Source organism: Drosophila teissieri, chromosome 3R (genome assembly GCF_016746235.2).
Source record: "Drosophila teissieri strain GT53w chromosome 3R, Prin_Dtei_1.1, whole genome shotgun sequence".
NCBI lineage: Eukaryota > Metazoa > Arthropoda > Insecta > Diptera > Drosophilidae > Drosophila > Drosophila teissieri.
The window spans coordinates 14,988,137-15,013,883 of record NC_053032.1 but is presented as its reverse complement, the minus strand read 5'-3'; the positions used below and the strand labels follow the sequence as shown (position 1 = coordinate 15,013,883).

Below are 25,747 nucleotides of genomic sequence, written 5' to 3'. Positions count from 1 at the left end.
TATAGAGCCACAAACCACGATTTCTATACCTCAAAAAATCGACCGTTAATAAATAGAACTTACTTAAACGAAAAGATATTTTACGTTAATTGGATATTGGATGTTCTATACGGCATACATTTCATTATGATCTCCCCATTACAATTGCACTTTCAGGAACTAACTTATTTATCAAATTGGGTTAACCTTTTCGGCATTTCCCCGATGCTCTTGCGGAAGTTCATTGCCGTCGTCACCGCAGTAATAAAATCAGAGAATCTGGAAGATAGGCAAAGAAAAAACCCAAACGACAATGGCTAATTACGGGCAACGGTGCAGCTTCTACAGAAATCGTGTACCCCACAAGATAACAGCCGTGATTGATAATGCGCCATTGAATATATCGACTTACGGATTCCCAATACTGGTTAGTTTCCACTCGTTCGCAGCGTCATGCAAAAGTGCCGAGCTCCGATTCCGTTTCTTCTCATAGCTTGGGTCCTTGTGATCCTGGAAGCATCTCGCTTAGATGCTGCCGTCCCCCGGCAGCCGGACAGTCGGATTGTGAACGGGCGCGAGGCCGCCGAGGGCCAGTTTCCATACCAGCTCTCGCTACGCCGCCAAACGGTCCACATCTGCGGCGCCTCGATCCTCTCCAGCAACTGGGCCATTACGGCCGCACATTGCATCGACGGCCATGAGCAGCAGCCGCGGGAATTCACCCTCCGCCAGGGCAGCGTCAAGCGTACCTCGGGCGGCAGTGTTCAGCCGGTCAAGGCCATCTACAAGCATCCGGCCTACGATCGGGCGGACATGAACTTTGACGTGGCCCTTCTGCGAACGGCGGACGGTGCACTCAGCTTGCCGCTGGGCAAAGTGGCGCCCATTCAGTTGCCCACCGTGGGCGAGGCCATCTCGGACAGCTTGCCCGCCGTCGTCTCGGGCTGGGGACACATGAGCACCTCCAATCCCGTCCTGTCGCCGGTACTCAAGAGCACTACGGTGCTGACAGTCAACCAAGAGAAGTGCCACAACGATCTGCGCCATCACGGAGGCGTCACCGAGGCGTAAGCAGGGGAATGGAAACATGGGCCGCTCCCGGTTATCATTGGAACACAAAAGGATACATTTATGGTCTTGCTTGTCATATTCGCATCATATTCCATTCATAAGTTATTTTTATACCAAGAGGCTTGATTCAACAAATTTAGAATTTATCTCACTCTTGCTTCACTCACTGCTTCTTCTAGAAGATACAAGCCACAATAATTAGCAAAGCTTCTAGCTTGAGCGAATTCAAAATAATTGGCACCTATCACAACATAGTAGTTTTCGATACGGTGTTGTTCCTGAAGATAAATCTCCATTTAATGCTCTATCTATCAAGTGTTTATTGGTAAGGCAAAGCCAATTAATACCCAATTAACATTATCTTTCAGAATGTTCTGCGCGGCCGCCAGAAACACAGACGCATGCCAAGGTGAGCCCAGATAATTACAATTATGTATAATCGACAGCTTGATAATGACACAGTGAACTTTGCGATTTTCAGGCGACAGCGGAGGTCCGATCAGCGCACAGGGGACCCTCATCGGAATCGTATCCTGGGGAGTAGGCTGCGCGGATCCGTACTATCCAGGAGTCTACACCCGCCTGGCCCATCCTACTATTCGCCGCTGGATACGGCTACTCACAAAGTTGTAGAATTTCCGCTGATTAAATGGGACTTTAAAAGATTAAAAAATTACTGCATGAATTGCTTGAAATATTTTGGGAATTGTATTTCATTTCCTTTGCCTTCTGTTAGGGATTATAACTGCCACTTAATCTATAATATATATAAAACTACGCTAATAACTTATATATTTTTGTAGTTTTATTTTATTTTGACTTATGACTTTCAAAAAAGCGCGCCCTTACAACCATACTTCATCGATACCCAAACAGCTGATCGGGGTTAAAAGACGATAACGATAAGTGATAAGCGCAAGCAGCGATAGAAAACTGGCTGAGAAAATGTACGGAGCGTATATTGTGCGAAATTTGATTTGCTTTTTCGACGGTTATTATTGAAAGAATCCATTCGAAAAGTGGCCCTTTGCTATAAGGAAACCGAAGCCGCCTGCACGCAATAGAAAATCCAGCAAACAGCACAATCAAAGAAACAGCACATAATCGAAAGCATCTGAGGAGGGAGTGGCAAGTGGTGCACTAGCGGGTGGTGGTGGCGGCACGCATTCTATTTAGGGTAAGTGCATCTGAATGGACACACAGACATAAGACACCTTGGATCAGCAACCTTTATGTCCATTTATATCCATCCATGTGCACATCCACATAGTTCTGTGCTGAATGTCCTATTGGCGTTTGTTGTGGCTGGCCCTCAAAATGATTTACCAGCTGTTGTGCTGCTCCGTGAGCCTGATCTTCTTCTGCTTCAACGTATTCTGGCTCTTTTGCAACCTGGCCATCCCGTGGTGCACTCTCACCTTGCTCGTTGTCTGCATCGCCTCCAAATTCGTCAAGCTGCAACGAAGTCCCAACGAGAAGCGACTCCTAAGCCTTCTCAGTTCTCCGGAGGAATGGCCCAGTTACTGGCCAATCGCCAACCGGGCGGCCGGCTTTGATGCGCCCGAAAACTCCAAGGCAGCCATTAAGAAGGTGGGTGACGTCACGAGCCGGGTGGTTGGCAGCACGAAAATCAATAACATCCCCTTTTCCACCCCCTTAAAACAGTGTCTTGCACGTGGATATCGGAACGTGCTTCTGGATGCCGGCCTTACGTCCTGCGGTGAAATTGTCGTGGCTAACCCCGCAAAAATAAATGTTGCACAGCCGCTGGGGGAGTTGCAAAAGCTAAACATCACAGAGCAACACCCAATGGGGTGAGTCCATCAATCAACTGGAAATGCCTTTAAATTATTATAAGTCATCGCACACAGGTCGCAGTACGAAGCGGAAGCGGTGGCTCCCCTCAGGCAATTATCCGATTTCTTGGAGGCGGAGGCTGCTGAGACCACAGTGTTTTTGCGTCTGCACGACAACAGCGCCAGGATGATAAACCAACTGCAGAAGTTTATGACTGCCGACGAGTCGTTTGCTCAGCGCACAATTGTCATCAGTCGATCACCACTAGCCATTTACCAGGTGAAACATAAATTGATTATTATTATATATTTTATTTTAACTCATCCGTTTCTTTCAGCTCCGAAAACTAAAGCCTGAAATAATTTGCGGCCTTTGGCACGAGACCTACTTGTCACTGGCCATCCTCAAGTCCTCTACACTTATTACCTCTATCTACGGCGCTATTTTTCGCAACATAATTGCACCCGTGATAGGAATAAGCGTAGTTTTTCTCTGCAAAGATGAGATTAACTTGTAAGACAATATTATTCTAATAATTATTATTTTATTGAGAGCTGATACTAATTCGACATTTGGTTTCATGTTTATTTTTCAGCCACATTGCCGATCTGTGGCGCAACGTGGGCGTCCGTCCAATAGTCTATATGGTTAACTCACCCAACGAGAAAAGATACTTCCAAAAGACCATGAAGATCCAGTACCTAACAGACTCGTTGCGGTCAGAACCGCACGTCCTTATGAAAGCCTAAGGATCCTTGAGGATTTTAACGAACGATAACGACTTAGATCGACGCACACCATACACAAACTGTTTGCATTTAGCTTGCAGAGCTTAGCCCTTAAGACAAACTTAAGTACGCATGTGTTTTTGTAGAAGCTTTAGAAAGTATTATCCCAAGCTTACCGGTACCAGTGAGATGTAAGTTATAATTTGTTAATTTATATGCTTTACTTCTGTTTAGCTGAAGCTTTTATTATTTATACCCGTTACTCGTAGAGTATACAAGATTCGTTGAAAAGTATGTAACAGGCAGGAGGAAGCGTTTCCTACCGTTTAAACTATATACATTCTTGATCAGGATCAGTAGCCGAGTCCATCTGACCATGTCCGTGTGTCCACCGTCTGGTTGTCCGTCCGTATGAGCGTCAAGGTCTCGGGAACTCAAAAAGCTAGAAAGTTGAGATTCCGGAGAACTAGACACAGCGCAAATTTGTTTTCTGATGCTGCCACGCCCACTCTAACGACAAATAACAAATGTTGAACTTTTTCGATCGCACTCCCACTAGTTGAGTAACGGGTATCTGATAGTCGAGGAACTCGCATTCAATCTTGTTTTATTTACGTCCTGATTAATTTATGTTGTTATTTTATTTGACGAGTACTGTAATTTATTTTATACGATTATGTTCTCAAACTTTGTATGATGTACAATATTTCTACTATGTACTCAACACAATCATACGCCGTATATGGCGTATGATTTTTGGATGCTATATATACACACAACAAGCTTTCCTCAATTCCCCTTGTTACCCAAATCCCAAATGTAATCAATCAAAAATCTACAAAATGCTTACCAGCAATATATGTATATGTCTATACCAAAAAGCAGAATTAATTAAAACTACATTTTATTGTGATTATTAAAGAAAATAAAGATGATTGCAACGATTGATTTAAATTCATACACCTGCCTCTTCAATATGTTTTTTTCCAATTGGTTTACGAATCTTTATTATTTTTGGGGAGTTTTGATAATGTCTTAAGAGATAAACTATATATATGTATATGTATTAATATTTTGTAATGCCTTAAGTCTATTAAGGTTAGTTTTTGTTTCTGCGCTAGGGGAGCCATCCCAACGATATTCCACCGAAATGGGGATTTAACAAGAGAAATTAAAAATTAACATGCCTTCATTAATTGATACATAAATGAAACATTTTTTTTACACAAGTTAACGTAAATTGAAGTAGTTCAGATTAAAAAATAACTAAAAAAATTATACAGAGTAGTTCAAGCTTATGAATGAAATAGATGTGATTTTACTTTCGTCGTGATCGAGTTGCGCGCTGTGATGATGGCGCACTCTCACTAGCAGAGGTCTCCGGTGCCGCCTCGAAGTGCACCTTCCGGCCTCGTCCACCTCGAGCTGCCGGCGCCGGTTTGGAGGAGGTGACTTCGACTTGGGGATCCTCGGCGGGCTGCTCCGGCTCTGCGGCCTTGGCGCCTTTTGCTCGACTGCGAGCGGCAGGCTTCTTCACCGGTTCCTCCTCCAGAGTAATGGCCACCTCCTCCGAAGGCGTTTTGGCACGTGATCCGCCCCGCGGCTTTTTAATGGGTGGATGCTCCTCCGTTTCAGTCTCGACTTTGGTTTTACGTCCCGCGCCGCGTACGTTCTTTTTGGCCGTTTTAACTTCCGGTTCCTCCAAATCGCTGTGATCAGCCTTTCGACGAGTACCGCGCCCTTTGGTTGCTGGCACCGGCTCCTCCTCAGGTCCGGACGTTTCTGTTGTTGATGGAATCTCTGGGGTGGCCTTTTTTGCTGGTGGCTCCTCAACGTCTACTCCCTTGCCCTTCGGCCTTTTCGGAGTCGCCGGACGCGGCGAAGAGTCCACAATTAATTCCAAGGCCTTTGAAGTCAGGTTACGTACGCGGCGACTACGAGCCGGTGTGGGCTTGTCGTCGTCCGGAGCCTCCGTGTAGTTCTTGCGCGGCAGGTTTCGTCCTTCGCGTCGCTGCGAGGTAGTGGGCTCTGGAAGAGAAACTGTGTTGTCGGGTGTAGATTCTTCTTTCACAGGTGGTTGTTTGGTTACGGGCGTAGCTGGAAGTGGATCAGACTCTGACGCCTTGTTGGCCAGAGCCTTGCTTGCCGCAGGCTTGCGTGCCCGCCGCAGTCCGGAATGCGGCTTATCATCGTCTGGTGCCTCCTCGTAGTTTTTACGTGGCAGGTTACGGCCCTCTCGGCGGCGTGGAGTAAGCTCTTCTTCATCGGCAGCCTTCGAGGGGTTTCCCGATGTGACCACGAGTGCCGAAACAATTTCGGTAGGCAAGTCCTGCAAGTCGATCAGTTTTTTTTCCTCGTCCTCATGAGCTTCGTTTTTACGACCGCGACGATTTGCCGTTTTCTTGGCCGCTGGCGGTTCCTCATCGACACTCGCTGATGCCTTGCGGACTCGTCGAGATGGTGGTTTCTTTTCCGGTGAGGTCGCTTCTATATCTGCACTTGGCTTTCTTCCGCGGCGCGTTGTCTTGGCCGCTGGCAGTTCCACGACCTCGGAACTCTGGTGGGACTCTGCTGAGGTCTCTACCTTATGTTCTGGCTCCAAGGACGCCCTGCGTATACGAACCTTTGCCTTCGGCTCAGCCAGATCTGCAGTTGTTAAGGCCTCATCTTCGGTAGCTTTGCGTCCACGTCTGCGTGAATGAGTGGGAAGGGCAACTGGTTCCTCTGTTGGTGTATTTTTTATCGACCCCTCAACCGTTTCCACAGTTGGCTTACGTCCGCGTCGCCGGGTCTTATGTTCCTCGCCCTCCTGTGGAATAAGTTCGGATGGTGCCGTTTCCGATTCTGCGACTGGTTCGGTTGCCTCGTCGATTTGCTGAAGATGCTCTTCCCCGCTACTTGAAACGACTTCAACCGTTTCCGCAGAAGCCTTGCGTGCAATGCGCCTGGTCTTTTTCGCAGGCTCTACAACTGGTTCCTGCTTTTCATCGCCCAGATGGTGAGATTCATGCTCTGCCGGTGTTCTACCCCTCCGCCTTGGTTTTTCCAGAACATCTTGGGCAACGTGATCAATGTCTACGGAAGGCTTGCGTCCTCTACGCTTCGGTCTTTCAACGTGATCTTCCTTAGCATGCTCCTCTACAGTTGCATGCTTAAGCTCAGCTGATTTTCGGGCTCGTTTTTTCGGTATATCTTGATCAGCTGGATTTGGGTTATCCTCTTGGACGGAAACCAACGCCTTCTCCGTTTCAGGACTGTGTGCGTCATTTGGTGCGCTGGATTCTACTATATCGTCCGATTGCTTACGACCTCTTCGCTTTGGTCTCTCCGCCCGAGTTTTACCCGTCTCTTTCGGTACATCGTCCTGCTTTTCGATAGAGCGCCGGCTTTCAAGTTTATGCTTTTTGTCTGGAACGATGCTTTTGTCCTCTGTAGATTCCTTTTGCACTCTTTTTTCCGATGAGACATTTGGCACATTATCTGGATCTAGATCTTCCTTGGATATATTTGAAGTAGCAACCGGCGCAGGCTCTTTTGGTCCCATTTGTTCCGAGTGACTCGAATTGTGTTTACTGGACAGCGCAGATTCCACTTCTACTACTGCTGCTAAAATATCTTCAGTCTTTTCCCTTTTGGGCGATGTTGTGTTCGTTTCCTTTGCAGATGCTTTCCGCACTCGTCGTTTTGGATTTGGCTCTACATCTTCTAAAACTTCTGTTTTTAGTTTCTCTTCTTCATTGCTTGTATTTGGTATAATTGCCATATATACTTGGCGCTCCATCTCTGGATTGTTATCTTGATTTCCATCTTCATTAATGGCCTCCAAATGATCTTCAGCCTTTTCGATTTTCTCGGATGCGGTGTCAGTTTCAGCAGATGCCTTTCTTCCGCGTCTTTTGGGTCGTTCTATAGTGGTCTGTTTTAGGTTGGTATCCTGCACATCCCTTTCACCTTCTAAATCGGCTTCCACCTCTGACTTGGCTGGCAAGACAATAGGATCCTGATCATCTCGTTGCTCGGTGTTATTCGAATGAGTACTTCCAGCTTCTTTGACAACTTCCAAATCAGTATTAATCTTTTCTATATTATCCGATAGAGTATCCGATTCCTTTGAAGTTGCCTTCCGTAATCGTTTCTTGGGTTTGTCTATAATGATCTCCTCTTCTGCATTTGACTCGATCCTTTCCTCAACTTCTGGCTCTGGTACTTCCTCTAGGATGGGTTGAAGAGCTTCTTCAGATTTAATGTCATCGTCGTTTTCTTTCGGTTCGACATTTGCTGTAGTTTCAGTAACTTCTACTGATGGAGTTCGTGTTCGCCCTCTTCTTTTCTCTGTAATAACTTCCGCTTTGTCCTCATTTACATCCGATGGCGGTTTTCTAGCTCGACCCCTAGATTTAATACTGAGATCAACATCTTGCTTAGTATCCCTAGCACGGTCTTCTATTTCCAAAACCTCAGCAGACGGTTTTCTCGCCACTCTCTTCGGACGCTCGACCTCAGCAGGTCTATCAGCGGAAGCCGATCCCTTCCTAGTCACTCTTTTTATTGGCTTAGTGTCTTCTTCATGCGGTGACTTTTCTTCCTGGTTTGAAGACCTTCGGTTAGGTAGGGACATCTCCGTTGGCTCGGGGGATATTGTTGGTTCGGAAGTAGGGATCTCTACTTTATTATGTATAACAACGGGTCGCTCTTTACTTTTCGAATCTGTTGAAGTACTGTGGATAGGCTCCTCAGATGGTTTATCCTCAGCATTGGGCTGCCCGAGCCCAGCATCATCTTTAATGGCTAACATTTCTTGGTCAGAACCAACTGCAGAAGTGGACTCTGTTTTTGCTGGAGCAGATGTATCTTCGGACACTGTCCTGATATGTGTTCCGTCTTCTTGTTCTTGAACAGTATCTGGTTCCATGGGTATATTGTCTTTTTCTTGTAAGTTATTCGTAGCGTCTTCGCCATCACTTGTTTTTGTGACGTCGGCAGATTCTTCAATAGTGACTACAACTTGTGGCTCGTTTGCTGAAGGTGCCTTAGAAGAAGAAATAGAAGATTTAAATTCGTCAGTTTCTTTCTGATTAACGTCAGCGGGATCTTCGTGAGGTATAACGGAAGTGGCTTCGACAGCCGTTGATTCTGGTGCCTGGCCTATTGAACTATTAGAACTACAAGTAGCTGGATCACCGGGCTGTGCCTTCTGCTCTGCAGCGCGAACAATATTCTCATTTTCCTCCGATATTATTTCCACCTCTTCTACTTCGTGACCATCTTTAGCACTTTGAACATCCTCGCTCGATACATTCTCAGTTTGAGGAAGCGATCTATGCAGGTCTAATTCATCCGTGTGTGATGAGGTTATCAAAATGTCACTTTCTTGCATGACAGCATCCTCTGCTTCAGTTGGAGCTTCTTGTGCATCTGCCATTGCATCAGAAACGTCCTTAGGTTTGTCTTCTACTTTAGAAATAGGGAACTCAATGTCACGTGCTGAAGAAACATTAAGAAGATCGACATTGGCACTTGAGGAATTTAGCCCTATTGCTGATGCAGATGTGGTATCCTCTGGGAGATCTTCTATCTGATTTATTTTTAGGTCACTTTTTTGCGACTCCAAATGGTGTGGTGAAGAGGCAGCAGCGTTTACAGTTAAAATCTTAGGGCAGATTTCTTTTTCGGTGGCTGGTTCAGTGACAGAATCCTCACTAATAGAATTTGCATTGCATATAGACTGTTCAACTATGATCGAGGAATCCAACTGAATCACCTTCTCCGTTACTCCGTTTTGGTTAGATGGCTCTTCAGACACAGATTCTTTTGCGTCATTGGCTTGAATTAAGATACCCTGTGGAATAGTATCTTCGATTTGATCTTGAATTAACGAATCTTCATTTAGTGAACACTGGTCAACAATGCTTGAGGTATCTAACAAAATCACCTCATCGTCAGATTGGCTTTGATTACATTTCTCTCCTTCGTTTTTGACCATCTCCATATCTGCATGTGTGTGGACTGAGCCGGATGGTTCTGTGCAACTTTCATCTAAGCTTGAGGCATCCAATAGAATAACCTCATCGTCATTATCCTTTTGATCAGAATGCTGGGATTCAGTGGATTCTTCTTTGTCCATCGTGTTAGCTTCTTTTATTTTGTCGACATCAGATACTTCCTCAGGCGTAGTAATTTCCGTGGATTGATCAATATCCTCTATTACTGATGTACTTTCATCTAGTGTATCTTGCTCAACAATGGTAGAGGCATCTAACTGAATCACCTCTGTTTTAGAATCCTTGTTAGCTTGGCATTCCATAGATTCCTCTGCAGCGACAGCTTCGGATTCCTCCATGATAGAAACATCTGTATTCTGATCTGTTAAAGATGAAGAATGATGAATTAGTGAAGTTTGTTCCACTGAAGTTTGCTCAACTACGCTCAAGGTATCGTCCGATATGTTTTCTTTATTTTTCTCAGAATTCTCTTTATCAGCAGCCATAATTTCATTCGATGATTCCTCTAATACGACGTGTTTTTGACCGCTTTCATCCTGAGAAGTTGATGTCACAGAAAGAGAAGTCTTGAGAGAATCCTGGGTGCAGCTTGGGGGAATTTTAGATGAATTGGTTGATATTTCTAGTTCGTCCTTATCTTTTGAAACAGCTTTGCTGGCATCCCCGTCTGAGACTACATTGGCAAGTACGCACGCAATTGAAGAATGATTAGCACAACCTACGTCAATTGGCACAGTTTCCATTTTCTCCTCTTCACTTTTCTTGGAAATATCTGCGTCTATAGAAGTCGTCGCATGCACCACATCTTCAGAATGTTCGATTTCAAATGCTGCAGTGGAATTGTTTAAAGATTCTTCCGCTTTACTTACGCATTGAACTTCAGAGGAAGAATTCAAAGATAAGTTTTGAGTACTGTGGTGATCCTGAATTTTATCTCGATCAATATCAGAGACCCCATCGATGGTGTTACTGATGCTAGTATCACGTGTATATACCTGCCCGCAGATTTTAATTTCATCTGGAGGAATTATCTCATCTGTTTGAGGATTAGTTTCCACAACTACATTATCCATTTTACTAGCGGATGAAACCTCTGTAGGACTGGCTTCTATTTGGTCTTTATCGCCGGGTGATGTTTCGATGATTGGCTGTATAGTTTCAACAGGTTTTTCTTTCTCAGGCAGTTCTTCGGCTGGTGAATTTTCCATGTTTAGTTGATCAATTTCACTTAAATCAGGCACTTCGATGGTTGGTTTTGTCGTTTTATCAATAGTATTTTCTTCCACAGACAATGTTTCGGCAGGTGGCCCTTCGATAGCTACTTTATCACTTTCACTTACAGAAGACACCTCATCAGGACATGCTTCTTCTGGAGGTTCTATCCTAGGTGATGTTTCGATGATTGGTTTAACGATATTATCATCAGCTTTCGTTTCGATGAATCCTTTAACAGGACTGTCACTAACAGTAGGCGCCTCATCAGGTCTCGCTTCTTCTTGAAGTTCCTCCATAGGTTTGGTTTTGATGACGGGTTGGATAGGTTCATCAGCTTTGGCTTCTTTTAAAACGTCTTTGACGGGATATGGTTCTACTTCTTGATCAGTATTAACTGAAGAGTGTACCTCATCAGTTTGATTTTTCTCTTCGTTAAGAGGCGAACTTTTGATGCAATGTTGATAAGGTTCTGCATCAGTGGAAACATCAGGTACTTGCTTTTGTTCCACGAAAGGCAAAGTCTCAATGGCTGGTTTAATGACTTCACCATCAATGGAAACCTCATTACAGTTGGTTTCTTGTACAAGTTCATCGGAATGTGATTCAGTGAATGGTTGCTTAGATTCTGCTGGTGAATCTTTTTGGGAGGGCAAAGTTTCTGGTTGATCAGATTCTGCAGCAGTAGAAGCCTTATCTGGTTCGCTTTCTTCGGAAATTTCTTCAGAGTGCTCAATAGGTGGTTTGGAGGATATTTCGGTAAAAGATTTTTCTGATGTAATTGCAGTGGCTTGGGCATCGGATGTGGACTTGCAATTTTCTTGTTTAAGATCATGCTCAGGTAAAGTTTTTTCCAGACTGCTATTAAGAACATTAGTAGAATTGATTGAACTATCCGCGGTTGTGTCCAAAGGAAATTCTTCAGCAGTAGAAACCTTATCTGCTCCGCTTTCTTCGGAAAGTTCTTCAGAGTGCTCAATAGGTGGTTTGGAGGTCTCATCATCAAGTTCATTAGGCGATATTTCGATTGGTGGTTCATCAGTATTCACCTCACGTTTATTGAATGGTGATACGTTGACAACTGATCGATCTATGTCGGTAAAAGATTTTTCTGATGTAATTGCAGTGGCTTGGGCATCGGATGTGGACTTGCAATTTTCTTGTTTAAGATCATGCTCAGGTAAAGTTTTTTCCAGACTGCTATTAAGAACATTAGTAGAATTGATTGAACTATCCGCGGTTGTGTCCAAAGGAAATTCTTCAGCAGTAGAAACCTTATCTGCTCCGCTTTCTTCGGAAAGTTCTTTAGAGTGCTTAATAGGTGGTTTGGAGGTATCATCATCAAGTTCTTTAGGCGATATTTCGATTGGTGGTTCATCAGTATTCACCTCACGTTTATTGGTAAAGGATTTTTCTGATGTAATTGCAGTGGCTTGGGCATCGGATGTGGACTTGCAATTTTCTTGTTTAAGATCATGGTCAGGTATAGTTTTTTCCAGACTGCTATTAGGAACATTAGTAGAATTGATCGAACTATCTGCGGTTGTGTCCAAAGGAAATACCTCTGACTCTAGGATCGTCGAATCCACCACAGCAGATTTAATATTTTCCTCAAGTGGTGATTCCGTATTATCGGACTTAGCTGATTCGATATAGAGAGTGTTTCTTTCTTGAAGTTTGTCACCTTCGAGATATTGGTCGCAAGTACTACCCTCAATTGTGCTGTCTTCCACTTCAATGAGTGAAATTTCACTAATAGTACCCGCATCGTTCTCATATTTACTTAATGTCTCATTGGCAGTTTTGTTTTCCGTCAGATCAACAGATTCTTCAAGCTTGTGGGCTGTAGATGTATTCTGAGCACCGTCAGACTTTTTGGGAGTTGCTTCCGCTTCCTTGGGCTCCTCATCATCACTAAATACCAGGGGCTCAGTAAGGCCAACATTTGAGTCTGTATCTGAGCGATCCTCAATGTTATCAGTAGGTTTGGTCTGGCCTAAAGCCCTCGTCTCATCCACAGTGACTTCGCACGACTCCACGGCCGATACTACTAGCGCCTCGGAGAACATTGAGTCGGACGTCTGGTCTAACAACTGGATTCCACTCATCTCGTTCGGGTTGGGCGAAAAAGACCTGGAGCCACATTCTGCAAAGGCGCTAAGATTGGGATTGGCCTGCATGGTAGCTTTGTAAGTGGTGCTTGTCAGGGGATCCTTCAGGGAATCGCGCGTTGTGGCTGTCTGACCGACACTCATCAGTGCCTCTGATGTCACGGTTTCATTCCTTTTTGACGACCCCAAAGGATCAACACCAGTCGCGTTGCTGATCGTTGTCACATTTATCTCAGTTTCCGTGTCTTCCATATTAGCCGCAGTAGTTTCGGGCACGTCATCGAAAATCTTGTCCAAGTGCAATGTGTTGTTCGTCATGTTCAAATCGTATTCTGTGGTTGTCGCTAAGGAATCCTCGCGAGACTTTAAAACTGCGCTAGCTGGTTCATTTGGCACCATTATATTCCGGGCGCTGGGCGTCTTCAGAACATTGTCTAGTTGCTTTCCGTGCTCCATGCGAGCTACTGCAATGCTCCTCCTCTCGTGGTATGGAGTCCTACCAACAGAGGTTTCTAATAGTTCTGCCATGTTTCCCAGAATTGGTGAGGCAGGAATTTTCGGAGTTCGCATCATTTCCCTTAACCCTTTAAAACGTGGTGTGCTGCAGCTTTTTGGTGTTTTCAATAAATCTCTTAGGCCGTGGTAATCTACCTTGTCGATATCATCAGCGGGCAGTTCGTTGCCATAATTTTCGTCGTCAGCTACGGCAGACTTATTATCTATAACAAATATAATATAAATTAAATATTTTATCCATTCCATAAATGATATTGCATCAACCTACCATCTTCGGGACCAACTTCTTCCAATATGACTCCCATGTCGCCAACAGATTCATCCACCTGAAGTGTCCTCTTGGGTGTGTTCAAAAGACGCATCGATTGACGAGTTGGTGTGGACATTTCTTGCGTAAATCGACGCTTCCGCCGGGGAGTAACCACGTCTTGACTGTCCATCGCTGAACAGGAAGCACGGCGCGAACGCTTGTTGTCGTTCTCCGGTAACGGCTTACTGCTGGCTTCCATCGAGGATCGCCGAGTGCTTCTCCGTGGCGTTGTGGCCGTTGCCCTCTGTTCAACAGAAAGGCGGCGCAAGCTTCTACGAACCACGGGGGTATCTGCATTTGGAGTATGTTGGTCCTTTTTTTGAGATGTCTCACCTTTCGCAATAAAATGAAAATGTATTTTGGGAATTACAAAGTTTAAATTGCTTACCAATTAAATGTGAGTTACCAGTAGATCTACTTTCCAATGGCAGTTCTTCGCAAATACTTTCCTCGATTACTTTCTCAGAATTACCTGTAAAGGTTTTAGAACTTTAGTTTTTATTTTATTTATTTCATATCATAATTACATACCATTCTGATGAGTTTGTTCAGGAATATTCGCATGAACCTCTTCGCAAATGCTATCCTCAATAACAACTTCCTCAAGTTGTTTGTCGACTGTAGTGGACAATGTTACGATTTCTTCCTCATCTTGAAGATCACAATCTTCTTGCTTACCTTCCGCTTGACTTTTGGCTGTTTCCAATTCATTTTTGACAAAAGAATCTAGTTCGCATTCATTCTCTTCGATTATGACCCTATCTGGCTTAGGATTCAAATTGTCCTGTGACGAATCTTCTTTACCTTCCGCGTCTGTTTCTGGCCCGATTAATTCAACTTTGTCTTGGACAGGTGTAGGCTCCTCTAAGCTCACTGACGGCAAACCCTTTTCAACTAGCGAACTCAGCTGAAATGATACATCATTCTCTACTTCTCCAGTTACGAGAGCAGTCACCGCTTCGATTGCCAACACTGCGCCACTCTGATCCTTTCCTTGGGTATCATCCATTATTGTGAACGTGCGGCTCAGCTCGTCCTTTGAGTCGTCAGGTTTTTCCGGAGTGGAGCTGTTGATCTGGGGAACATCGATTGCTTTTCTTGAACATGGCGATGACGGCATGGATGATCCAGGCTTAGGGGAACCACATTTCGGGGAGTTTAGCGAACGACGTGCCTTGGCTACGAGCTTGTTGCTCTTGTCAACTCCGGGACTACGCTTGGCCGCCGCAAAAGACTTTCTGAGCTGTGAGACCTTGTTCTCCCTGGGAGATTCCATTAGAGATATCCGCTTGCGTGGCGAGGTCTTGGGTGCGTTTCCTCGCGCCTGTCCTTCTCGCTGGACTGGCGTGCGCCGCTGTGGGTGGAATGGCAAACGCCGAGGCGTAGTGAGGCAGTGGCGACGAGCCTCCAGAAGAGATGGCCGCTTGGGGGTGACCACGGGGGTGGTCTTAACGGGCTGGTTGGCGGCGATCTGCTTCTTAGTGCTGGTAAGCAGCGCCCGTTTCATCAGGGACTGGGGCGTTCTCTTAGGTGTGGCGCCAGTGATGCCAGCCTGACGCTGAGGAGTTTTATACCGTTGCGAAGGGCTTGGTGATGGCGGTGTGTCAGAGTTAGTAATGTCAATGACTAACGGGGAGGCATCTGAGGATTCGTCGGTGCTGTCTACACTGATGGGCGTCTGTTTCGGTGTGTGTTTGAATGCAGGCGTCTGTTGGGGTGTTTGTCGTAGCTTTGATGGGGTGGTCAGGTCTATCAGAAACATAGAAGACTCCCGCTTGGTCTTCTTTGAGGTGGATGGCGTGCTAAAGTCCATCAGGTCTCGGCTGCAGCTGTCTTCGTTCAGTTCAGAGAGCACACCGCCCTTGGGGGTGCTGTAGACGCTCTTGGGCGTGGATACAGCCAAAGACGTCGTGGTGTAGCCCGGTTTCCGCACACATGTAAAAGATTTCTCGATCTTAACGCCAGTCTCGCGCGGCGAGAAAGAGGTGATCACCACGTCGGACATGGCGCAAAGCTTGAGTAGCTTCTGGTGGCTACCTGGTGGCGTTGCGGTGTTTTCCTTATTCTGCGTAGACTCCAGTAGATTTACTTTCGGGGACTCGCAAGGTGTCTCTTCTGTAGTGGGTGGAATGGATTCATTCAGGGAAACCTCCTCCAAATGGCTCTCATTCTGATCACGAGACTCTATAGAAGTATTTCCTTCGTCGTCCGAATTGATGCTATAGTGAAAACTAAAAAGGGATAGGGAGAGATAAGGTTTTATGAGGACTATTAAAAGGCAGGCAACACATGCTCGAAGTAGGGATTTTTTCCTATTGTTGTTGCCCGAAGACATTTTAGGGGTTGGCCAGGTAGTCGGTCAGGCGTCTGCCTGCTGTAGTTTACTTACTTGTGGACTGTGAGGCGTTTTTCGGCTTGTAGACGATGCGATTGCTGAATCAAAAAAAATTGGGGAAATTATGCGATTTGGAAGACTGTACTAGCTGGAGCAGATTGCGGGTATTACCTTCAATGAAGGGCAGGAGTTGGAGGCCTGTTCGTTGGGCAACTGGCGCTCTGGTGTGCATGGCGCCTCCTGTAGCTCGGAGGACTTGGGGAACTCCCAGGTGTAGACCTTGTCTCGAATGGTAATCTTGCCACCGTGTAGCAAAGGGCGCTTGCCTGCAGCATGGATGGCCGCGTCGTTGAGATGAATGGGGTCTTCGCTGGACTTGTTATATATGATGACCTGAGGGCGGAATATGCGGGATGTTATGGCGGTAAAGGGGGGTTTCCTGCCATCCAGACTCACCCTGCCGAAGGCGTCGCAGTTTATTTCGCAAATTAGACGCTCCTCCTCCGGCCCCTCCAGGATGAGGTCGCAATTGTAGTAGGAGCCCACCTGGAAGGAGCGCCCCTTGGCTGCCAGAACCACGGTTTTACCATTTTCGTCCTCGTAGCGCAACCTGGCGCCATCCAGCGACATTTTCCAAGCGGCGTCGCAAATGCGGCTTGGGTGCGGGGAAAACGAATACCGAAGCGAGCACTTTGAAAAGCCGCAGCTATTGGACTGAAATAACACTGCAAATACACGTACACACAACGGCCAACAACTTTTCACCGATTTCTCTCACACTTTACCACCAAACACGGTTTTTACGGCCTACATTACGAGCTTGCCAAAGTTAATTGTAGCGAAAACTCTGTGCAGGAATTTTTTTGCAATGGACGCGCAGGACATGCCAACCCGCTTTTAATGCGCCGGCTTATGCGTTACATTTAAATTTTGGGGCGCGGGAACTGACAACTTGCTTAAAAAAAAGTGTTTTTAATTAAGTGGTTATTGATAGTAGTTTCTTTCCTGAAGGGAAACGAAATCTTTATTAAAGATCAAGTAATTTATCACATTGTCACACTTTTATTGTATATAATCACAAAGTAGTGAAGCCCAGCTAACACAGCCCCTACTGCAGTGTTGGACAACTGCAGATAAAGTACAGTTAAGAATGTGTATCGCAAACTGCAAAATTAAATCAGAAAACGTTATGTATTAAAATAAATAACAATACAAAATGTATTTTATTTAAAAAAAAAATAAATAGTCACTTAATAGTTTATGAGAGTATTCTAATTTCATAACATAGAGTAATCGATTGATAAATGTAATCGATTGTACCTTCATGGAATTTATTGTACAGATGGTATTGCCAAGTGTCATCCCTAGAATAGAGCCGGAAAACCAAAACGTGCAACAAAAGAATATTATTATTGACCTAAGTAAAATCGCAATGGACTCAGACGCCGCACAAAAGACCTGGGAGCTGGAGAACAACATCCAGACGTTGCCCAGTTGTGACGAGATCTTTCGCTACGACGCAGAGCAACAGCGTCAGATCATCGACGCTAAGCCCTGGGAGAAGGATCCCCATTTCTTTAAGGACATTAAGATCTCGGCTCTGGCGCTCCTTAAGATGGTGATGCACGCCCGCTCTGGCGGTACTCTGGAGGTAATGGGTCTAATGCTTGGCAAGGTCGAGGACAACACAATGGTGAGTTTGGTAGTTTGAGAAGGTCCCACAATTTATACATCGTTTCTTTGCAGATTGTCATGGATGCATTTGCACTGCCAGTGGAGGGCACGGAGACCCGCGTCAATGCTCAGGCCCAAGCGTACGAGTACATGACCGCTTACATGGAGGCGGCCAAAGAGGTGGGACGCATGGAACATGCCGTGGGCTGGTACCACAGCCATCCTGGTTACGGTTGCTGGTTGTCTGGCATCGATGTGTCCACCCAGATGCTCAACCAGACATACCAGGAGCCATTCGTGGCCATTGTGGTCGATCCTGTGCGCACTGTTTCCGCTGGCAAGGTGTGCCTTGGCGCATTCCGCACCTATCCTAAGGGCTATAAGCCACCAAACGAGGAGCCATCGGAGTACCAGACCATCCCGCTGAACAAGATCGAGGACTTTGGTGTCCACTGCAAACAGTACTATCCCTTGGAAATTAGCTACTTCAAGTCGGCCTTGGACCGCAAGCTGCTCGACTCTCTGTGGAACAAATACTGGGTAAACACACTGGGCAGCTCGGGTCTGCTCACCAATACAGAGTACACCACCGGTCAAATCATGGATCTCTCCGAGAAGCTGGAGCAGAGTGAGAACTTTTTAGGTCGCGGTACATAACGGGTCGATTTAAGAATTGAGCACAAATTTACCAGCTTTAATATCCACAGGTACCGATGTCAACGAGAAGCGTTCTGAAGATAAGCTGTCCAAGGCCACGCGAGACTGCAGCCGCTCCACAATTGAACTGATACATGGCCTGATGGCTCAGATCGTTAAGGACAAACTATTCAACAAGGTCGGACTGGGCAAATAGTTCTACATTTCAGATTTCTCAAATTCCTAATGAATTTTACAATACATTGTGCATTTTTTGCAAATGGGCGATTTATTAACCAGTTCCGTGGGAAATACTTTAAGTAAGTCAAGCTTATCCAAAAAAGAGAAGAAAATATAAAAACGCCTCTCAGGCTGATAAACAACTTTTAAAAGCTTTTAGTTTTGATATAGGGTCTAATAAATTATATGAACCTTTTCCCTTTACTAAGTAACTTAATCGTTTTTATCGATACTTATTAGATGGCAGACGGCATAGGAAAAGGGTGTATTATTTTTGCCTTGGCAGAAAACAGAAATTCTTTCAGATAAACAAACTTATTTTATTGTTAAATGAAAAACTTTTCTGTATTTGAAGCAAATACAATTTACTTTTTAATTTTAAAGGGTAGGTTATTTATATCTTTTACATGACAAAATAATTGGACTTGGCGAAGTCTGGTTCTCACATTGATAAAACCGTACGGATAAGAAGAGGTTTGAGTATTTTAAGTGGTCTAGAATGATGTAACCTAAACCGGTCCCAAAGCAACAACTGACTGAAATATTTCTTAATTGCTTTGGGATTTTTAAAGTAAATATTACAGGGCCTTGTTAGCAATATAACAAGCCGCAAAAGCGTCCCTCTCATCAATCAAATGGTTTCATTATTTTCATCGTTTGGTTCGTCTTACATCTTTTATTCCTCGATTGCGTGTTTGCCGATGGGCGATTGGGTTTCCCCAGCAGACTCGTCGTCTACTGTCTGCTCCTGGGAGCGAAAGCCACAAGTGAGATGTCAACGCCCTTCCAGCACGTGGCCCATTCGATTTGGACGGACAAGGGGCCGCTTGAGAAGGGCGCTAATTAAATACATTGTCACGTTTATGGCCGCTGTAAGGTACCAAAAAAAAGGGCGCTAGGCAAATACAAGTCCTGTTTAACCGTTATCATCACTCCTGCAAGGAATGCCCATTAAAATGTCAACATTTGTGTGTGTCTGTGTGGGAAGCTTTATGTGTGTATGTCCCAGGATTCATTCTGTGGAATTCTTAAATCCTCTTAAATGTAAATGTAAATTGTGGCGCATAACAAGTCTCAAAATCCCACATCAAAAAGGGAGATAAACAAAATACCAAGAAATATTAACGTACTTGAAGGAAGTAAACGAGAACCTTTATGAAGATTTACGTGACGACCTCTACGAGGGCTGCGTTTGTGCGTGTTAGTTATTGGTGGAAAAGCAATAAAACTTTCACTTTCAGATATTATATCGAAATGTAAGCGTGAATTGGCATCAACAAGGAGCATTGACATGAAATGTAACACTGCCAAAGGGAGTTAGACCCTCCTAGATCGCCCAGCAAATGGGTAGGAGGAGTCTAAAACGATTGCCGAGCTGCTATAAAGTCCTGGCGACAAACGACAGGCGCTTCATTCGCGTCCTGGATGCCAGCTAGCAAGCTTCCCATTCGCGCTACACAAGTTCAAGCTGAGGACATCATGGCAGCGCCTACAGCATATAAAGCATCCTCCTCGTGCCAATAAAGTTAAATCCAATAAAAATCAAAGTAATAGCTATGGAAAACCTATTTACCGAGTGCTAGTGCTAGTGCGTGCGTTTAGTGCCTTGGGAATTGTAGCCAGCATATGTGCGCCTCATTGAATTTTCCGGAAGTTATAAATAAATTGCAAACTAAAAGCGGAATAAAAGCAACGCGACTAGGAAATTTATGAACTAACAAGACGGCAAATGAACATCGAACGTGAATTTTAAAGTGAAACTCGGCCAACGGAACCTGTTGAACAAAGTTAGTGAAATTAGAGGAAAAGTATTGTAGAGTAAAACAGTTTGAAATAATAAGGGAGATTCTTCTATAAGCAAGATTTACATGTACTACTTACCGAAAATAAAGCTATAGAAAGAGACTTACCCCAATGAGAACAATTTCGTAGTTATTTTTTATGTTTTGCAACATTTATGATGGCTTTACAGATGGCATAATTACTTCTGATTGACCCACATAAAATACAGAAATTAATAAAGGAACAATCGAAAAACAAATGGCGAAAAAATGTAGCCACGTTGTTTTAGATACTAAAGTACTTTTATCTTGTTTATACATTTATTGGTCCATTCACTCAATTTTTTTCAGAAACATCAACCATGTATGGGATGCTGTACGAGAGTGTGCAGCACTACGTGCAGGAGGAGTACGGCGTGGACATTTGGCGGAAGGTGTGTCACATCATCGACTGCAAGCACAACAGCTTCAAGACCCACCAGATCTATCCGGACAAGCTGATGCCGGACATCGCCGAGGCCTTGTCCGCCTGCACGGGCGAGTCCTTCGACTTCTGCATGAACTTCTTTGGGCGCTGTTTTGTGCGGTTCTTCAGCAACTTCGGCTACGACAAGATGATCCGCTCCACGGGGCGATACTTCTGCGACTTCCTGCAGTCCATCGACAACATTCACTTGATTATGCGCTTCACCTATCCCAAGATGAAGTCGCCCAGCATGCAGTTGACCAACATGGATGACAACGGAGCTGTGATCCTGTACAGAAGCAGTCGCACTGGAATGTCAAAGTACCTAATTGGACAGATGACCGAGGTGGCCCGGGAGTTTTACGGCCTGGAGATCAAGGCTTACGTGATCGAGAGCCAGAATGACATCAGTGGAGGCACTGCTGGTCCCATTAAGCTCACGGAGGGTCCCTTAACCGTGATTGTGAAGTATCGTCTGGACTTCGACAACCGGGAGTACATGGCTAAGCGCGTTAATACGGAGGCCCATCCTTCGCAGCTGAAAATGCCCACCGTGAAACTAGATGTGTTCCTCGATCTTTTCCCCTTCACGTTTGTGCTAAACCACGACATGAAGATTACGCATGCGGGTGAGAAGATCGTTGAGACCTGGATTATGCACAATCCCGGGGCCAATCCAAAGGGCTTTATTGGCACCCACGTAATGGACCTGTTCCAATGCCGTCGTCCGAAGGACACCACCATCGACTGGGATACGCTCATCCAGATGAGAGCCGTGCTTTTTGAGTTCGAGTTGATTCGCACCGGTCACAACCGCGCTGCCTACGATGCCGTCTTGAATATGGACTTTGAGAACTACGACGAGATGGACCTAAATGAAGCCCAGACAATGGCGCTGGCCAAGGCCAAGGAGTTCAGTGAATCCCATCCGGTGGATGATGATGAAGCTGCTTTAGAGGATGAGATCGACCCCGCCACTGGGGAACGTCGATCCTCCCAGGGCTTGCGGTCTATCCTGTTGAAGGGTCAGATGTTCTACATCAAAGATGTTGACTCGCTGATCTTCCTGTGCAGTCCTCTAATCGAAAACCTGGATGAGCTGCACGGAATTGGTTTGTATCTGAACGATCTCAATCCGCATGGACTGAGTAGAGAGCTAGTGATGGCGGGATGGCAGCACTGCTCCAAGCTGGAGATCATGTTCGAGAAGGAGGAGCAGCGATCGGACGAGCTGGAAAAGTCGCTGGAACTGGCAGATTCGTGGAAACGGCAGGGCGATGAGCTACTGTACTCCATGATTCCTCGGCCCATTGCCGAGAGAATGCGCCTCAGCCAGGAGCAGGTTTGCCAGAGTTTCGAGGAGGTGTCCGTCATCTTCCTTGAGGTGATGAACGTCTACGATGAAGGATTGAACAGCATTCAGGGAGCCATGCAGGCGGTGACCACCTTGAATAAAGTGTTTTCGGCTCTGGACGAGGAGATCATTTCCCCATTTGTGTACAAAGTGGAGACCGTGGGCATGGTTTACATGGCTGTTTCGGGTGCTCCTGATGTGAATCCTCTGCACGCCGAGCACGCCTGCGACTTGGCCTTGAGGGTGATGAAGAAGTTCAAGGCTCACGACATGGGAGACGTGGCCATTCGAGTTGGCATCAACTCTGGACCTGTGGTGGCTGGAGTTGTGGGCCAAAAGGTTCCTCGATACTGCCTGTTTGGGGACACCGTCAACACCGCCTCGCGAATGGAGAGCAGCAGTGATCCCTGGAAGATTCAGCTGTCGAAGTACACCGGCGATAAAGTGCGTCAAGTGGGCTACAAAGTGGAGTCGCGCGGCACGGTCAAGGTCAAGGGCAAGGGCGAGATGGAGACCTACTGGCTGCTGGAGGGACCTGAGGGCTAGGAATATAAAAATATGAAATGTATCTATGTATGATTCACAATGATTCACCATGCACTGAAGGATTGTACGACACCTGTGGCTTTTGTAATTTGTTGCAATAAAAGAAATTTAGCTCTGCTTCATTGTGACATAGAGACTTTGGGTGGGAAAATATGAATATTACCTATTTATTTATAATGTTGGGACAAACTTAATTTCTTTTATTACCACCTATCAAAACAACAGTCTTATGAGCTCAAGTTCTTGAAATATCCTGCGTCCTGCCTCTTCAATTACTAACTTAATTTACCAGACGCCCCTGCCATTTGCCGCAGACAACCCTCATTTCGGAAAACCCATTTTTAATAACTTTTATGGCCGGTTTGCGTGTCACTTTGCACACCATCATCTGCAACCCACGAAGTTCCATCGTTAGCCCATTCAAGCATCTAGTAACGTCCGTTCGCCTGTTCCTTATATAAATTAAATTATGACACTCTGCGTGTCCTTAGCTCGAACACTTAATTCCGGTGCAATATAGACAACAACTACACAGGAAAAAAGGATCATTAGCAAAAAGCATTGTATCTATTATTTCCTCTTATTCTTTTTAGTTTTTTTTGCCTGTGTAATCACTGTGAACGCTAGTACACGTAGTGACGAAGCGCACCATGACAGCGTGCGAAGGAGACTACTTCATATACACGAAGAAATTTAAATCAGCTGTAGTTATCCGAACATAACGAGTGATACACCATTCAAAAATATTACAAGGGAGGCTTTTGAAAAAATATATGGATATATAGGAGGAAAAGCGGTTAAAGTGGGGTTGAGAGGTAACCACACTGACAAAAAATATAAAAAAATTTTTAAAAATAAACCACATTTGTTTAGAATCGATGTTCCGTTCAAAAAATATTCCCATACCAAGAAAATGAAAATAGCCCGGGGTAGTAATTCTGAGTTGAATACTAGTCGTCACTAGTTTTTGCCTTGCTAGGAGGTACTTTTGTTTGATAATTATTACGGCAATAATTAAGTTCTTTTCTTGGGAATGTACGTAAATATAATATTTTAAAAAGTATGCTACGCAAAGCGCCAGTTCTGTAATTGATGACTTTTTGAGTGGCAGAAATTCTCCTTCTTTTTTTCGACCAGGCATATTATCGTCCTTTCGATGGAATAATGGTCTGTCCATAAAATTGTCAACGTTTATTTAAAAGACTACCCGAAATCCGTTTCGGGTAAGTGGGGCAAAGGCTTTTTGTCCGATGCTGTGAAATCCCTTTTAAATTGCTTTAAAACAACACGTCAAATATGTTCAGGACTCGGGCTAACAAATGTATGTACATCTATTTGTATATATGTATAAGTGCGTGAAAAAGGAAAAGCATTAAGCACAGAGCCACAAAACCATTCCTCCGTCCGGGAAATGGCAAACGGGCAAAGCGAAAAACTCAGTTACAGTGATACATTTGACAGGCTGTTTTCGATACTTCAGGGCTTGGGATACATTTTTAAAGTACTCGAGTTTTTAATGATTACCGAGAATGGGTTCACACTGTTCAGAGAATAAGAAGGGAAATTCATATATATGAAATTCAATATTGCTACGAACAGCATGACTGACTAACTTGGTCGTCAGTCTATTGGTAAGTGCTATTCAGCCCTGGTAAGGACCCAAAGGACAATACTTTGCCAGGACACCGCACACATATACATCGATGTGGGGGAGTGGGGCCATAAAAGGAAGTGAACGGGGAGAAAAATGACTCCTTCGGTTGTGTGTCAATGTTGATACTGTGTCGGAAGGAGAGAAAGTGGCAATTGTGGCAAAGAGCATTGACTGCCGATGTTCCTGGTCTGTAATAACACCGACGATGATGATGATGATCACGATGGTCAAACAGAGAAGTGCGTGTCGAGGCGCAGGCACGTAGGTCCAAAGTGGGCAATACAGTGGGAAACACAGCTCCAACTGCAGCTTGGTTAGTGGGTGGGCTATAAAAGGCCTGACCGCCAAAGAGGCACGCTTCAGTCGACCGACATCGTCCCGGCCAAAAGGGAAAGCTCCACGGGAAGCCGACGGATCCGACGGATGCGAAAGAGCCGACAGACTCACGAAGCTCGTCCGTCAGAGGAAATCATGAAGCAAAAGCAAATCAGGCAGCCAGAAGCCAAGGAAGCAGCGACAGGCGGCAAAACAAATTTAGTGTAACAATAGCAACTGCCGACGACGCAACACGGAGTCCGGAAAAGTGCGAGTTCGCCGTGGAGTGCGCGTATATACACCCGACTTTACGCATCCGGGGCTGCTGTGCGTGTGCAGGCGTATATGCCTCCTTAAATTATAAATAAGCGAAAGGCAAATGCCCCGTGGATAAAATTAAAACTCTTTCCGAGGCACAGAAGCGAGACAAACGCGACTCCGATGCTGAAGAACCTGCTGCAACTCAGCTAGGGGATTGGAACGAGGAAAGCAATATAAGGTATGGGGATTGCTGGGGCTATAATAAGCTAATTTCACGGTCTACTAATCAAAGAGATATATAGGCAGTTCGTCAAGGCAAGGAAGGCAGTTCGTCAAAGGATTGGGAAGCTATCAACCAGAGATACTACATCATTTGGATTAAATCTTGTAGTTAAGGCTACACTTGACTTGGCCACAAAGCTTAGCACTATAATCCCTTTAACTTTAGCATCCAATCCATTATTAATCAATTTATATAGCTACCATAAATTCTGAGTATTATTATCTAATCTACAAAGGAGCAGAAGTTAAGCATTGCGCTTATCTTCTATTTGACAATGTAGATTCCCTGGCCATTAATCAAACAGCATTTTCAAACAGCATTTTATCTACTTTTTACGACCTTGGGCTTCTCGGAAATTTGCATGTTTCTGCCAAAATTAAATACACTCAAGCTCGTCAAGGATGTTCGAGAATTTATGTATGGCTCAGTTAGTTAGTCTTTGTGGGAAAAAATGAAAAAGCCGGCACTGCCACCAG

The 25,747-nt window shown here is 45.0% G+C and overlaps 5 protein-coding genes across 6 annotated transcripts; 4 read left to right on the top strand and 1 right to left on the bottom strand.

The window, feature by feature from the left end:
* The first annotated feature begins 432 nt into the window (after positions 1-432).
* On the top strand, positions 433-1,698 carry LOC122621376 (trypsin-4). Its single transcript, XM_043799221.1, has 3 exons — positions 433-1,046; positions 1,419-1,459; positions 1,532-1,698. Exons 1-3 carry the CDS (start codon positions 433-435, stop codon positions 1,681-1,683), a joined length of 807 nt encoding a protein of 268 aa, XP_043655156.1. The 3' UTR covers positions 1,684-1,698.
* A 268-nt stretch (positions 1,699-1,966) lies between these two features.
* On the top strand, positions 1,967-4,493 carry LOC122622161 (glycerophosphodiester phosphodiesterase 1). The gene is made up of 6 exons (XM_043800389.1): positions 1,967-2,227; positions 2,321-2,640; positions 2,716-2,864; positions 2,922-3,126; positions 3,185-3,360; positions 3,443-4,493. Exons 2-6 carry the CDS (start codon positions 2,332-2,334, stop codon positions 3,594-3,596), a joined length of 993 nt encoding a protein of 330 aa, XP_043656324.1. The 5' UTR covers positions 1,967-2,227; positions 2,321-2,331; the 3' UTR covers positions 3,597-4,493.
* Positions 4,494-4,805: 312 nt separating this feature from the next.
* On the bottom strand, positions 4,806-16,953 carry LOC122622160 (titin homolog). Its single transcript, XM_043800388.1, has 7 exons — positions 16,518-16,953; positions 16,233-16,454; positions 16,116-16,159; positions 14,258-15,957; positions 14,115-14,198; positions 13,685-14,059; positions 4,806-13,619 (listed from the first exon to the last, which is right to left on the bottom strand). The coding sequence occupies exons 1-7, from the start codon at positions 16,689-16,691 to the stop codon at positions 4,894-4,896; spliced, it is 11,325 nt and encodes a 3,774-aa protein (XP_043656323.1). The 5' UTR covers positions 16,692-16,953; the 3' UTR covers positions 4,806-4,893.
* A 443-nt stretch (positions 16,954-17,396) lies between these two features.
* On the top strand, positions 17,397-18,763 carry LOC122620607 (COP9 signalosome complex subunit 5). Of its 2 annotated transcripts, none has more exons than XM_043798162.1 (3): positions 17,397-17,754; positions 17,808-18,378; positions 18,443-18,763. In XM_043798162.1, the coding sequence occupies exons 1-3, from the start codon at positions 17,404-17,406 to the stop codon at positions 18,586-18,588; spliced, it is 1,068 nt and encodes a 355-aa protein (XP_043654097.1). In that variant the 5' UTR covers positions 17,397-17,403; the 3' UTR covers positions 18,589-18,763. The 2 variants fall into 2 exon arrangements, with proteins under 2 accessions (XP_043654097.1, XP_043654096.1); XM_043798161.1 differs by having other exon boundaries at positions 17,400-17,754; positions 17,808-18,384.
* Positions 18,764-20,754: 1,991 nt separating this feature from the next.
* LOC122621624 (soluble guanylate cyclase 89Da) lies at positions 20,755-22,758 on the top strand. The gene has a single exon (XM_043799549.1). The coding sequence runs from the start codon at positions 20,755-20,757 to the stop codon at positions 22,756-22,758; it is 2,004 nt and encodes a 667-aa protein (XP_043655484.1).
* The last annotated feature ends 2,989 nt before the right edge of the window (positions 22,759-25,747 follow it).